Source organism: Spea bombifrons, chromosome 9 (genome assembly GCF_027358695.1).
Source record: "Spea bombifrons isolate aSpeBom1 chromosome 9, aSpeBom1.2.pri, whole genome shotgun sequence".
In the NCBI taxonomy this organism is placed as follows: Eukaryota; Metazoa; Chordata; class Amphibia; order Anura; family Pelobatidae; genus Spea; species Spea bombifrons.
In genome coordinates this window covers 1,148,174-1,162,500 of record NC_071095.1, presented here as the reverse complement: position 1 = coordinate 1,162,500, position 14,327 = coordinate 1,148,174, and the positions used below count along the sequence as shown (strand labels likewise).

General features: G+C 39.3%; 2 protein-coding genes across 2 annotated transcripts in view; one reads left to right on the top strand and one right to left on the bottom strand.

Annotated features, from left to right (window-relative positions):
• The window catches only part of KLHDC1 (kelch domain containing 1), an 11,122-nt gene extending 8,300 nt beyond the window's left edge, over positions 1-2,822 (bottom strand). The window contains exons 1-4 of the mRNA XM_053475368.1: positions 2,727-2,822; positions 1,266-1,336; positions 819-936; positions 1-63 (exon numbers count right to left, since the gene is read on the bottom strand). The exon at positions 1-63 is cut by the window's left edge and continues 56 nt beyond it. Of these exons, the coding sequence (XP_053331343.1) occupies positions 1-63; positions 819-936; positions 1,266-1,336; positions 2,727-2,822 (348 nt within the window). The remainder of the gene's footprint in view (positions 64-818; positions 937-1,265; positions 1,337-2,726) is intronic.
• Positions 2,823-5,122: 2,300 nt separating this feature from the next.
• On the top strand, positions 5,123-14,191 carry POLE2 (DNA polymerase epsilon 2, accessory subunit). Its single transcript, XM_053474825.1, has 19 exons — positions 5,123-5,220; positions 5,942-6,042; positions 6,472-6,547; positions 6,801-6,878; positions 7,129-7,222; positions 8,122-8,196; positions 8,527-8,610; positions 9,245-9,301; positions 9,617-9,665; positions 9,763-9,835; positions 10,962-11,134; positions 11,598-11,687; positions 11,959-12,013; positions 12,257-12,316; positions 12,432-12,509; positions 12,724-12,832; positions 12,960-13,136; positions 13,409-13,476; positions 14,041-14,191. The coding sequence occupies exons 1-19, from the start codon at positions 5,153-5,155 to the stop codon at positions 14,057-14,059; spliced, it is 1,584 nt and encodes a 527-aa protein (XP_053330800.1). The 5' UTR covers positions 5,123-5,152; the 3' UTR covers positions 14,060-14,191.
• The last annotated feature ends 136 nt before the right edge of the window (positions 14,192-14,327 follow it).

Genomic DNA, 14,327 nt, shown 5'->3' with positions numbered 1-14,327 from the left:
AAAGCTTGTAATGTGCTTCCACGTGTACCGTCCAGTCCCTGATTTCAAATCCACAACGTACAGCTTTAAAGAAACATGCAAACAATATGTTGATGTCTTTCTTTGCAAACATTGGTGCACATTTGTGCAGTTAAAAAGTGGAAGGAACCCTCAAGAGGAGTCTGACTCATCTGCACATGTTTTAAATGCTATGCCACAACATTTAACATGCTGCTGGACAGCCTTTGACATTTACAACCAGGCAGTATGTAGAATTCCCACATTTGCATTATGAAATTAATTCAGTGCATGATCTGTGCCTATATACTACTTAGCTGCAGTTTTAACAGCCTGGTTTGTCAATCTATAGTAAAAAAAAAAATAATAAAAAAAATTATGTCTAGCTGCAGCTTAACTACACGATAATGAGACTGGACTGTGAATCATGAGCTTACCTGGGAACTTCCCTTGCGGGACGCGGCCAGGACTGCCCACTAATGTCAGGGGGTGGACCTGTGACGTCGGTTGGGGCTCCCGCTGACGTCAGTGGGATGGCCCACTGACATCGGGGGCGTTCCCACTGACGTCGGGGGCGTTTCCACTGATGTCGGGGGCGTTCCCACTGACGGCAGCGGGAAACACCCCTATTTGAAGGGGAAAAGGGCGGGGAGCGGGGCGTGTCAAGACCCTGCGACCCGGAGCTTCACCTGGCAATCTCCAGGTCAAACCCGGAGAGTTCCCAGGTATGATCATGAGGGTTGAGGGTTGTATCTTACTAATAGCTGGGGAATTGTGCATTCAACAAAAATGGTTACTATGCATTTAACAGTAGAAAGTACCTGATTACTGTAGCCTTTGTCATCATACCCTCCGAAAACATACAACTTTCCATTAAGACAAGCCCCACAGCTGCCTGACATTGATGGAGGTACATCGCCATCCATTAAGTGAATAGACCTATTTACAATGAAAATAAAAATATTAGTAATAGGTTTAAGTGGTAACTAAAAGACTAAAAAAGACAACTAAAAAGACAACATGGATTCAATCTAAATTACTGATATTTTTTAAGCCTAGAGTACTTAAATATGCTGTAGTCTTCACTTGAAATATTTGGTTACAGGGGACAATATTATGAAATATCCCAATACAACTTTTAAAAAGATCTAAATATTATTTTAAGAACTCTCCCCTTTACTAATTAATAAAATTATTAATTTTTTTTTTGTGCCATATACCAAAAATACCATGTTACCTAAAGACCCATATTAACATGATTAACTTACCACAAGCCACTGTCTGTATCATAGATCCAAATCTCATCATTGGGCAGATAAACTTCATTCTCTTCTATTGTCTATATTTAAAAGAAAGGGTTAAAGTACATATGGATAACCAATTTGCTTTGACTAACGGCCAATCTACTGTATTTTTTAAGAAAGTTGGTACTCCTTTAGAAGGTTCTGCAAGCAGGAACAGTCTGCATGTTTTGGGGAATTACCTTTGGTAGGCTGACGGCATCAGGGCAGAGTGAGGAAGCAGAATAAGAGCATCGTGTAAGGAAGATAAGCCTGGATAAGGTGGCAAAATATGTACACAGGGGTGTATCTTTCCATTTATAGTCCTGCATTAGAACTCTATATTTTATAAACAGAAAACACTTTGGGTCATTTTTCTTTCACCTACATTGCTTGATATGATGAAATTTGCTGAGATCTTAGATACTACTTTTATCCGTCTTCCAATTTTAGTGAATAAACCCCAAATTTACTGCAGATCACTTTGAGTATTTATTTTGTAAATTGCTTAGTTTAGAAGCTGTTGTGTTTTGAGCCAGGCCACAAACAATTCCATTGGAATCATCCAGCTCTTCTATACGCGAGCTAAAATTGTATGCATTCATAAACTCTCTACATACTAAAAGAAACATACAGATACATCCCTTCCACAATCCGTTTATATTTCATTAATTAAACATGGCAGGTATCAGATGACTAGAAAGCTTCCCACTTTGGATGCAGTGATGTGTAGGGTGGTGAAATTCACAGCAATTCCACTAAAAGACCTCCTGTTTGCATCAAATATACATGATGGTGGATGAAGCGGCAGATACCCTTCTACCCCTATTAGGGCTGCTGGAGGCTCTGCATGTCACAACACAACTGTGTATTTATTTGTTTACATACTATGTAAACAAATATTCTGCAATAGTTATGCAAACTATTGGAATGTTTAGTATTGTGGGACATAATATTAGTATTGTGTAATTCTAGTATTAATAGTAGTAGTAATTTAGTATTGTGGGACATTATGACACCCTCATTCTGAGCTCCTAGAAAAGTGGGACTTCAGGGTCCATAAAAAAGGCTGTGCCTCTAAAACAAAACACTTTTGGGATGTATGACCTAAGTACCTGGGCTTTGTGCTTTCATGTATCTCAAACGTTTCCAATAAAGGCTCTATTATACGTCATGTAACATGAGTGTGGAGAAACGCAGATAATCCGCCAAATGACCACATGGGCCTCGCAGGAGCAAACTGAATTCCCGCCAAATACCAGCCAATCAACAATAAGAATTGCCGCACGCGCATGTCAGCACCCAATGCCGCGTCTATAAAGCTCGACATAAACACCATGTGCATACGGCTAGGTGTCGATGGTTTATACTTAATTCGTCCTTGGAAAACGAAAGGTTAATAACCGTGGCTATCGGCTACATCAACAACCACCGGTACCCAACGCTTACCACGTATCCACCCCACACGTACAGACGGTTGTGGTACATGGCCGCGCAGTGACCGCTTCTCTCCTCGGCCACGCAGTAACGCTGTGAGGCGGCCATGGCGCTTGGTTTTTTCGGTAGGTGATGTGACGGCTGTGAGGTTGAATTCCCAACTGTCAGTGAGGAGCCCACCGGCACACGACGGGCTGCGACGAGGGACACCAAGCGTGAAGCGTTTACAAGCTCTATGAAAGACAACTGGAAAAATAATCTGGCGTTAAAGGGCAACTAGGTATGAAAACGCCAACCCGCAAGAAGACACGTGATCGGACTGGAGGCTCTGGGGGAAACCGAGGATGGCTAATAAAAGGGCACATCTCTGCGATCGCTGCATCCAGTGGATATATCGGCCTGCTGGATGCCTTTACATTCAATAAAATAATAAGTCATTGGTGCAGTGTCACTAAATCCACTGCTGATCATGTTACTTTACTCTGAACTACGAGTTGAGAATTATGCATTTGGCTGGGGGCATATTTGGCATTTAAATATCCTGCATTAGCAAGAGCATTTTCACATGTATGTCCCGATCTAAAGAATTATGCAAATAATAACAAAAAAACCAAGATGTGTTAGTGAACGCTGTAGGTATACCTACCAACTGCCCCAATTTAAGGACAGTCACTGTTTGAGACCAGAATCGCTGGTTCCTCTCCTCATGTCCCCGTTCCTAGGCAGGCAGAATGTCTGAGTATGACTATCACGGTGTTGTAACAGTAAGAATAAAGAATGTATAAAAACAGCAGAAAATGTGTTTATAACTAAAACTGTATATAGTCTTCTTGGTATTTCACTCTTACATACATAGCATCAGTATGTCTAAGGGATGAGTATGTATGTTTGATTGCATGTAAGCATGAATGTCAATGTATGAGCACTGATGTTTTGTGTATGTGTGTCTGAGCATGAATGTCTTCATAAGTGTATAGGTGAAAGCATTTCTATGTACGAGCATGAATGAGCAGCTGTTTGTGTGTTAGCGTAGATGTGTAAGTGGTGTCGGGTGGAGTGTGTTAGCACGAGTGTGTGTGTTAACATGGATGTGCTTGTGTGTTATGTTTCTGTGTGAGCATGAAAGTTTATGTATGAGTGGTGTTAGGGAGTGTGTGTTAGGTAGTATGTGTTAGCATGTGTACATTTGTGTAAGTGTTTACTTATGTGTGCAAGTATAGATGTTACAAAGGGCAAAGAAGGCATGCAAAAGCTGTTTGTGGGCAGTGATGGCATGGGCAGAGTGTTTGGGGGTTAGGAGGACACTGATAGACTGCTTGGGGGCAGAGGTGCACTGTGGGACATGTTGCTTGGTGAGGTTGAGGAGCAATTGCCAGGGCAATTTTCACACCAAGCCACCCTGATATTGCCTAAAATGGGCAAGGATTCCCATGCATTTTTATTGTAAAGTTTTTTTTCTAAATTTTAAAGCTCGTAAAAACATCTCTAAAAAGTGCTGGCCACCAAAACACTGAGGAGCTACTTGTGATCTGAGGCACCGTGTTAACTTCTAAACCTAATCCTTGAGTTTGTTCTCTGTGATGGCAACTCTCCCTTTTACATTCTTCACATGAAATAAATGAAGGAAGACCTGCAACACACAAATTTTATACATTGAAACTAGCTGAACATATTTGTGTTTCACTTTAAAAAAGTGCAAATAGATTGGCTTGCTTTGGAGATGTTGTAAAAAGGCTATGTCTCACTGTGTTGCCCAGGCTGTTCTACACTGGCTATTCACAGGCACGATCCCACTACTGATTGGCACGGGGGTTTTGACCTGCTCCGTTTCCGACCTGGGCCGGTTCACCCCTCCTTAGAGCAACCTGGTGAGCCTGAGCTCCCCCAAGCTCACCATATTGATACCGAACTTAGTGCGGACACCCGATCGACATAGCTCAGGGTAGACCAGAACCCCTGGACTCAAGTGATCCGACAGCCTCAGCCTCCCAGCAGCAGGATTACAGGCACGCGCCACCGCGCCCGGCGAGTAAAGCAGGCTGCACAGTGATAGTAGAGGCTGAGCTAGAAATGACGTCACATTCAGCGAATATACAGGATGCGCGCCACCGTCTGGTGGTTTTGGAGATTACAGTAATTTTGTGCAAGAATTAGCGTTCCTCAAATTTGGAAATGCATTGGCTTAATTCCTAAAAAAAAAAAATTAAACGTCCACTAACATCCCCAACCACTGAATGATAACGCAACAGGCCGCAGCGCAGGCGCGCTTCGAGGCGCGTCCTTCACTTCATACACGAGTTTGTTCTTTGGCCCACGAATGTTTTGGAATCGTATGTTGCCGTGCGCATGCGTCTCACTTAACCGCAATGACAGGTCTCAAGTTCTTCATTGTTTGCGGAAGTGACGTGGTGTTTAGGTTTTGGCGCGAGTGTTTCGAGATGGCAGCAGAGAAAGTGAAGAGTAAAGTGTCCTCTGCTTTTAAAATGCACGGCTTGCTCCTTCGGGCGTGAGTACTTTCATACGGCTACCGGCGTGTTACCCGTTAGGTTAAGCCAAGAATCTAGCAGAGGAGTGTGGGAGATGTAGTCCTGCACTTTGGAGACCCCCTGATTTAGACTAAACATGAATGGGGGGGCTCTAGTGTAAGAAAAGGCCAGAGATTAGTATTGAGTGTTAGAAAATCCATTCCTGACTCTTACATTCACTGAGTATTTTTTTTTAGAATTGAATGAATTGATTAGTTTCAGGGTTTCTATTCTATTTAGCATAAATAATTAATGGCAAGCCTTTTTACTAAAATTCCTCTTTATAGGCGATCCGCAGCGTATTGCTTCTGGTTGAATTCCTGCAGAAAATCAGACGTTTGTGTATTACGTAACTCCAGACATCGCATGCACTTTAAAGCATATCATAGCGGAGAGGTCCCTTTAAATATTTGCAATGTGCCTCCTGCAAATGAATTGGGGGGATTCTGCAGAATATGGATTTACCCTCTCACCCGCCTCCTTTCCTGCGTGCAGAAGATGTGATGGTCCGGACACGTCTCCCGGCGTGTGATCTGCCTACATCAGAGATCCCTGGGCTCCCGTTGATTTCAATGAATTAAATGATATTCCTGGTTTTTAAAGTGGCCTCAATTGGGGGCTTTAATAGTGAAGCAACATACACTTTTGGGGTAACATTTGTGGTTTGGCCTCGACTTTTTTCCTTGTGTTTTTGTTTTATAGAGACGCCAGTCGATATCTCACTGAAGTCTTAAGGTCTGTCAATGAATTGGAACTTGAAGATGCCATTGATAGCATCATCGATGCAGTGGAAAAGCAGCCGTGTGAGTATATGGTTTACCTATCTTGATGCGTAGTGTGTAAGATGGCTAAAAACAAGAATTCCCACCGCACGGTAAGTATAGGCTATTTATATTAACCAACCCATGGCATTTGAATGGCGATTTTAAGGTATAACATCTGGAACGCTGCGTATAATGGAGACCGTTAGTATTCTGCAGGCCTTTGCCGTCTAAAATGATGGCAGGGATTTCTGTAGGTACAGATGTGCTAGCGAGTGGGCACTTAAACATTCTCATCTAATTATACGCATGTGTAACATCTAAATTCTAAATATCAAACGCATGATCATGGAAAACAGCAAAGAAAATCATTGTTGAAGGCTGTCTGTTTCCCTGTCTTGCGTTTTGTTTTTAGGTAGGTGTGTAGTGACTTTATTATGCACGCGGTCACCGTTTCTTCATGTTTTTCAGTGTCATCTAATATGATCGAGCTGTCGTCTGTGGAAGCAGCTGTGCAGGAATGTGGCCGCTCCGGTGATGAAGCCATGTATGGTGACTTTTCAGGATTTTCAATAAGTTTTAGGAATTGTAATTAGTTTTGTTTTTTTGCTTTTCACGCCCTTGCAGTTTTTGTGATTTCTTGATTATTTATATTTTCCGTACTCTTGTAACTCTTTGAGGGCCATACTGTAGCCTGCAGTCTAACATACTATCTATTTATTTTGATATAAATATTGGAAACGGTCTAGCTTGTGAATTCAGTACCTGGGTTACATATGCTTTTATATTTTTCTACACAGAGAACATATTTTCAATATTATTGGCGCATACGACATACCCCGTTTCATCTACAATTCAGAAAGGAAGAAGTTCTTGCCGTGAGTTGTTTTTGGAATTTAAATACTTTTGACATTATAAATTTGTGGTGGACTTTATCCTGAAATCTTTCGTACTTCCACTTGTAAAATTGGTGTGCAAAACTTGGAGTTCCATTCAGAATAATGGCAAGGACTGACTGGATTATAGTTTTGGGACTGTAGTTAAACGATTTGGCAATGGTTTCACATTTATATTTATGTAGTTAGGTGCAATGCCTTTCCTGGGTGTCCTAAAGCATATATTTTACAGCCTGAAGATGACCAATCATCCACCACCCAACCTCTTTGGAAGCGGCAGAGACAAAGCAGAGCTGTTTCGCGAGAGATACACAATTCTACAACAGGTAATGACTGAAATGCACCAGCTTACTGCAAGCCTACATGTGTGTATATGTGTATATATGTGTATATGTGTATATATATATATATATATATATATATATATCTATATCAAATAACAGATGGAATAAGTATCTTGTGATAATACCTTTTTTATTGGACTAACAGAATTTTGGAATGACAAGCTTTCGAGAGCTCTTCTCCCTTTCTCAAGTAAAAAACATTTAGACTTGAGAAAGGGAGAAGAGCTCTCGAAAGCTTGTCATTCCAAAATTCTGTTAGTCCAATAAAAAAGGTATTATCACAAGATATTTATTCAATCTGTTGTTTGATATTGACACCACTGGACTAATACGGCTACAACCTCTACTATATATATATATATATATATATATATATATATATATATATATATATATATATATATATATATATATATATATATATATATATATATGATTGGGGTCAGTCAGATGGGTTTTTGTTTATGGAAACAAGCACATTTCTACCTGTGTAATATAATTGCAAAAGGGTTCTAAAGATCAATTAACCTTTGAAATTTAGTTAGCAAACACAACTTGCCATTGGAACACAGAAGTAAAGATAAAAGGCCTCTGTATGCCAAAGAAGATATTACATTAAAAAATCAGATGTTTCCAGCTACAGTAGTCATTAACAACGTCTACATTGTACTTCCGAATGATTTCATGTTTTGGAGATATATATATATTATACACACACAGATTATTGTACTCTCATTTGTCTTATGTTTCCAAATTGCCTCTCTTTTTTTTTTCTTCTTCTTCATATTTTTAACTATGTAAGAGGCTTCAGCGTTTACTTAGGTGCACATCCCGTGCAACACGACACAATGTATGTTCTGCGTATTTTTGTCTTTCTACAGAGAACACACAGACATGAGCTTTTTACCCCACCGGTTATAGGTGCGCATCCCAGTGAAGGCAGGAGCAAATTTCAGGTAAGTCTTTGACCAGCCTTGTCGCAGTAAAAGGGCGTCTGTTTCTTTTTCTACAAAGGTTTCTGATCTAGCCCTGCGAGTAGTGCTTAGACCTAGGTCTTGTCCTATTGAACAGCATGACCAACTTTTTTTTATTTAAGTGTTCCAAAGCCACTACATGTGTACTTTGTTCAATATGCAGGGACGGATATAATACATACATTTTATATAGCATTTTTAAACGTCTAAAACAGAGTTTGGGCTTAAAAAATATTTTGGTGGCCTTGGCTGCAAAGCTACAGATAGTAAATTGCAAAATGTATGAATTATCCTGATGTGATTGTTTTTCAGCTCAAAACTGTAGAAACACTTTTGGGTAGTACATCAAAAATGGGAGAAGTGATTGTTCTTGGCATGATAACCCAGCTGAAGGAGGTGAGCTATTTTGCTCTTTAATTGCTAAATGTCATTGCAAAGTGTTCTGGCCTTATCGCAGATGCCCAAGAAGCCATGCATGTTTTTAACTCGATCATCTTGCTAGTCTGCATTGCAGCTCCACTTTTTGTCTTTTGATCACATAAAAGTATGTTTTAAATTTGGCTTGCAACAAAAAGCTTACAAAGCATCTACCCTTTTACTCATAACCTATTAGCATTATACACAATATTGCTATTGGGCTAGTTAAAATCACCAATCTTAATTTATTACAAACGCATGAATTGTGTGGAATATGGATGAATTATCACACATTTTCTGTACTTTTGTATTTAGGATGGAGCTAGTAATCTGTTCTGACACCTACCAGATACATTGTGATGGAAATGCTAGGCTGTCGGGTCATTGTAAATGCTAATGTACACCTGAGTGAACTGCAGGCACACTCCATAAAAATAATTTCTGGGATTAAAGTTCTCCAGCTGGTAGAGCTGCGTGTTTGGTTTTTTAAATCCCTTTTCAAGGATCCCTTGCACAAATATAGCTAAAGAAAAAAGAATTCTGGGACAAAAAGTGTTGGTATTTTTTTCCACTTTAACACAAAATAATGTTTCTGTTTATATCTTTTCTCAAGGGCAAGTTCTTTTTGGAAGACCCCACTGGAGCAGTCCAACTTGATCTGAGCAAAGCAATATCCTTTTTATTTATTTTTTATATTAATAATGTACTTCATTGGAGAAAGAGCTACGCAGATCACATCAGTCATAAACAAGAGTTGTTTATATGATGTTTAACTCATTTGCACTCTACTGGTTTTTCTTAAATCACTCTGTGCTCCCAGGATATATGAATTTCATATCAGTGAGATTTTGCACAAACAAAAGACCCTCGTGCAGATATTACCATTGTTTAATTCCCTTTCATTGTAAAACCTATTCTGTCGAAATGCAAAGCTTTGTGTTTGTGCGAGATTAAGCATTTGTGGTTTTCTTTCACTCCTGTGCACCAGTTCCACAGTGGCCTGTATACAGAATCCTGTTTTGTATTGGCAGAAGGTAACTTTTTTTTCCTCCCCCCAAAAATAGCCTTATTTAAGGTCTGATTACAACACAAGAAACTTAAAAATAAAAAAATAAACATTTTCTTTTCTAGGTTGGTATGAAGACAAAGTATTTCATGTCAACGCCTTTGGTTTTCCCCCCACCGAACCTGCTAGCACAACCAGGTGAGAGGGTTTTCTACATGTATTTTTAGGTTAATTTTCGGTGCCTGTAGACACGTTAGGTGTGAAATGGTAAATGCATTTATTTAGCAAACAGAATATTGGTGAATGCATATTTCAGTATTTTAATATGAACACGTTATATACACACTTTTCATGGGTGTATGTTAAAAAGAAGTGTATAGATTCAGCAATATTATGTAATCTTTTATGGGCTGCATGTTGTATACACATTGTGCTGAAACAAAAGTCTTAAAATCAATCAAAATCTAGGTTTTTTGATTGTTTTCTCTGATGGATACAATAAGTGGTGGTTAGAAGTGGCCGTACGTAAAAAGACTGATCACGTGCTGCAAAAACACCCAAAATACTGGATGTACCAATACACCCGAGGGGTCATCTTGACTCCTTTTTTTTTTTTTTTTGTCTATGGGGCATTAAGGGGTTAAGCATGTTGTCTGAGAGATGTTTTGAGCTGTATTATTTACCCCAGGTTGAATTTGTGTTGCCCTCCCCTGCCGTCATTGACTGAGTGTCATGTATTGTTCAAGAGTGTGAAGACTTCTCTATTGAGATTTCTTAAGGAGGATAGTTAAAAGATGAATCGGGAATGAAAATATGTAAAATACTTAATGTTGTTTTGTTTTTGTATCACCCCAAAGCCGTAAGACTGTGCAAGGGACTGTAGATTTGATCACAGCAATTGTTAACTTCTGGATTGTGGTGCCAGGCTGTCTAGGCAGGGTATTGTGCTTCTAAGTTAATCATGTTCTGTATATAAACCAGTTTCTGTTTGTCTGGTAATTGCGGTAAATTGCTATATATACAGCCATTCTTCATGGTTTCTTGTGTTGAGGAAGCAGTGCCTGACGGAGATACCCCACCAGGGTAGCCTAATTTTCAGCTGGTACTTGAATACACGTGCTTAGTGCAGGGGCCGACAGAGATCTAAGAGCCAGCCAGAAGATTTAGGAACCAACTTTTTTTTGCTTAATTTTAGGTATAGCAGTTGGTATTTAAAATTGCTATTGTTGGCTCCAAATTTCTATGTATGGAAATATATCAGAAAGCCAGCAGTATAACTGCCACAAAACTGTGAAGTCAAACCTTGCAATGTTTTGTCTTTCAGGGCCTATTACGGCAACATTAACTTCTTTGGTGGACCGTCTGCGACATCTGTAAAGGCTTCAGTTAAACTAAAGCAGCTAGAAGAAGAGAATGAGGACGCCATGTTTGTTTTTGTGTCCGATTTATGGCTGGATCAGGTGGAAGTGATTGAAAAACTTCACACTATGTTCTCAGGTACGCAGTCGGCATCCAGCCTTGGGTTTTTGTGTGACTTTAGACTTTAACTAACAGAGCATAGTAGCCAATACGGACGGTATTTAGTAGTATTAATTGTGACATTCTACTGTAGCCGGCTTGGTTTATGAATGGTATGGCTCGCATACTCTAAATGTGAGCAGATATTTCAACATTATATAGTATAAAATTAAGGACAAAATGCCCTTTACACCGTCAGGTATAGAACAAACTCTGGATATTTTACAATCTATCAATCAGCTTTCAAGCGTTCATTATTAGGGGGAGTAAGAAGGAAAAGGAAAGTACGTAAGTCTCATGACCCATTTTACCACCTAACCTTAGTCCATCCATGCTTCAGGCAATATGATGATCCCCACGCTGCTAGCGTTGATGATAGTCCATGCAATGTAACTCACAGGATATAAGATATCTACATTTATTTTTTGTCTTTACGTTTTAGGCTATTCCACAGCGCCACCAACGTGCTTCATCTTCTGTGGAAACTTCTCTTGTGCACCGTATGGAAAAAATCAAATTAAGGCCCTGAAAGGTATGGTACCTTTATGATGGGGACTAGAAATGAGCTCAGTGGGACTGCAGCATCATTAACCATCTAGCTTAAAAAATAATACAAACAAGTCCACCTGATAAGACCTCAGTAACCTATCATCAGAAGACTAGTAAATGTGTATAAATATCATATACTGACATTTAAGGATGCGTTATGTGTCCAGTTATTTGGTTTTGTATCTAGGAGCCCGGTTTGTACACCTTATGTGCTGACTGCGAGATCGACAATTGTATGTGATCTTGTTTTGCAGATTCCTTTAAAAACCTGGCGGATGTTATATGTGAATACCCAAACATACACAAAAGGTAAAAAACTGCGTCTTGTGAGTGTTACTTCCTCCGTGTTATGTTGATTTGCTGTCAGTGTACTTATCATAATAAAATAAACCCCGATGCGTGAACATCTGTAATGCGTATAATAACTGGGAACATGTTCTAGACCGCTTACAGTTGTGCGCCTGTTCATACAACCAGTCTAAATGGTATTTTTATATCTCGAGGCTCATTCTTTCTCCGTTATTAACATCGGTTTCCATTTCGTTGTAACAGTAGCCGATTTGTGTTTCTCCCTGGACCTGAGGACCCTGGGCCTGGATTCATTTTACCCAGGTACCCCTATTTTATTATAAATATCTACTCTTAACTTCATATGACTGACTAATCTGTCTAGCATTCTTGTGCTTTTAAATGTGTCTATATATTCTAATACACCGTTTTGTTACAGGCCACCTATTGCAGACCATATCACAGAAGAATTCAGGCAAAAAGTACCTTTCTCCATTTTCACTACAAATCCTTGCAGGTATGTTTTAGTAACTGGGATTATCCTGTGAAAAACATATTATGGAAGATTTTGTGTTGTTTTTGTATTTCCATAACACAAAATGGAATTCCATTCCTGCCTTTTCTCTCTGTGTCCATCTGTTTTTGAGGCGCTAAACACACGGTTTGGGCTGATGTGACACTTGGATGCAACAGAGAAAAGCCCCGTTAATATTCCTCCCCGTATCTTTCAGAATCCAGTACTGCACACAGGAAATTGTTGTAATCCGTGAAGATTTGGTAAATAAAATGTGCCGGAATTGTGTTCGTTTTCCAAGCAATAGTTTGGACATTCCAAACCATGTAAGTAACTTTAAAAATACTACTGGCAAAAAAAAATACAAGGCAACTGAATGGCTTTCTGTCTGAAGAATATTCACAAAGGAATGTTTTTAATTAATAAACAAGGTTTCTTTATTTTCTCTCTTAGTTTGTCAAAACCATCCTTTCCCAGGGACATCTGACTCCCCTGCCACTTTTTGTCAGTCCTGTCTACTGGGCTTACGATTACTCTCTGAGGTTGTACCCTCTTCCTGATTTAGTCGTCGTCGCGGACAAATATGATCCATTCAGCATTCAAAACACAGACTGCTTGACGATAAACCCTGTAAGATATATTTGTTACATTAAAAAGATCCTGTGTTTAATACTCCAGGGTGCTACTGATCACACTTTTTAATATGTTGCTTACCAGGACATATAAAGTGCTGCCCAGTGGTATTGGGTGTGAATGTATATGCCTCCTGGGAAACAATGACTGATGGGGCAACTCTGATTGTTTTGGGTACCTTTTATGTATAATGTTGTAGACATCTTTGGGAATGCAAGTGATAGAATTCGCTATATAAAATATGTTTCGCTTTGTGTTCCAACAAACAGGGATCGTTTCCAAGAAGTGGATTTTCTTTCAAGGTCTACTACCCCTCAAGCAAAACTGCTGAAGACAGGTAACTGGAGAAGGAATCAAAGTATAGGTCCAAAACATGTTTATAGCGACTTGCCATAGTTCTGTTTATGTTAATACCTTTATACATTGGTAAAAAGAACAATGGCATGTCAGAGGTTGTGTGACTTCTACATGACACTTTATCTTTAGACCCATCAGGATGAAGCACAGTTCCATGTCTATATCAGAATGGGCTGTTCCAAGTTATATATACCTTCTGTACTTAGGGCTAGTGTATCCCCCCAAAACTCAGCATTCTAACTTTCAACATACATTCAAACCGGTTCTGAAATTAATGACGCGCTGCTCTTTACCTTTTCAACTTATCAAAAGCAGAAATATGCCCTGATATGGTTCACTCTTTGGGTATATGGAGACTGTTCAGGTTGTACTGTCAAGAGTAATTAAATCCCGACAGAAACACTTTCTGCCCAGCGCTATTTGCATAATTCCTCCCCAGATCCAAAAGGTGATTAGGCTAGAATTATAATGTAAGTAAACACAAGCTTTCTGTGCAAGTCATATTGTCCTAAATTGATGTTTATTTTTTTTTGTTCTCCTTCAGCAAACTTCAGAATCTTTGAATTTCCACGTGAGAAGACAGCTGCAAAAATTAGTTTTTTTTAATATAGAAAAATAAATTATGACTCTTTAAATGTATTTTATTCTGCTTTTGTAATAAATATGTACAGGAATAAATATTGTTTGTCGGTTTATTCTGCCTTTTCATGTACCATGTGATTACTTTTTTTGTGGTATCGGACACACTGGTTAAATCTCATGGAAGTGACATGTTTGTTTCCTGGTGGTTAACACCTTGCTGTAAGGGCTGGGGAAACACTCCAGGTTTTA

Coding starts and splice junctions, on each gene's coding strand:
- POLE2 (XM_053474825.1), top strand. CDS start 5,153: ATGGCAGCAGAGAAAGTGAAGAGTAAAGTGTCCTCTGCTTTTAAAATG. Junction 6,043..6,471: donor TGCAGTGGAAAAGCAGCCGT/GTGAGTATATGG, acceptor CATGTTTTTCAG/TGTCATCTAATATGATCGAG. Junction 8,611..9,244: donor TGATAACCCAGCTGAAGGAG/GTGAGCTATTTT, acceptor TCTTTTCTCAAG/GGCAAGTTCTTTTTGGAAGA.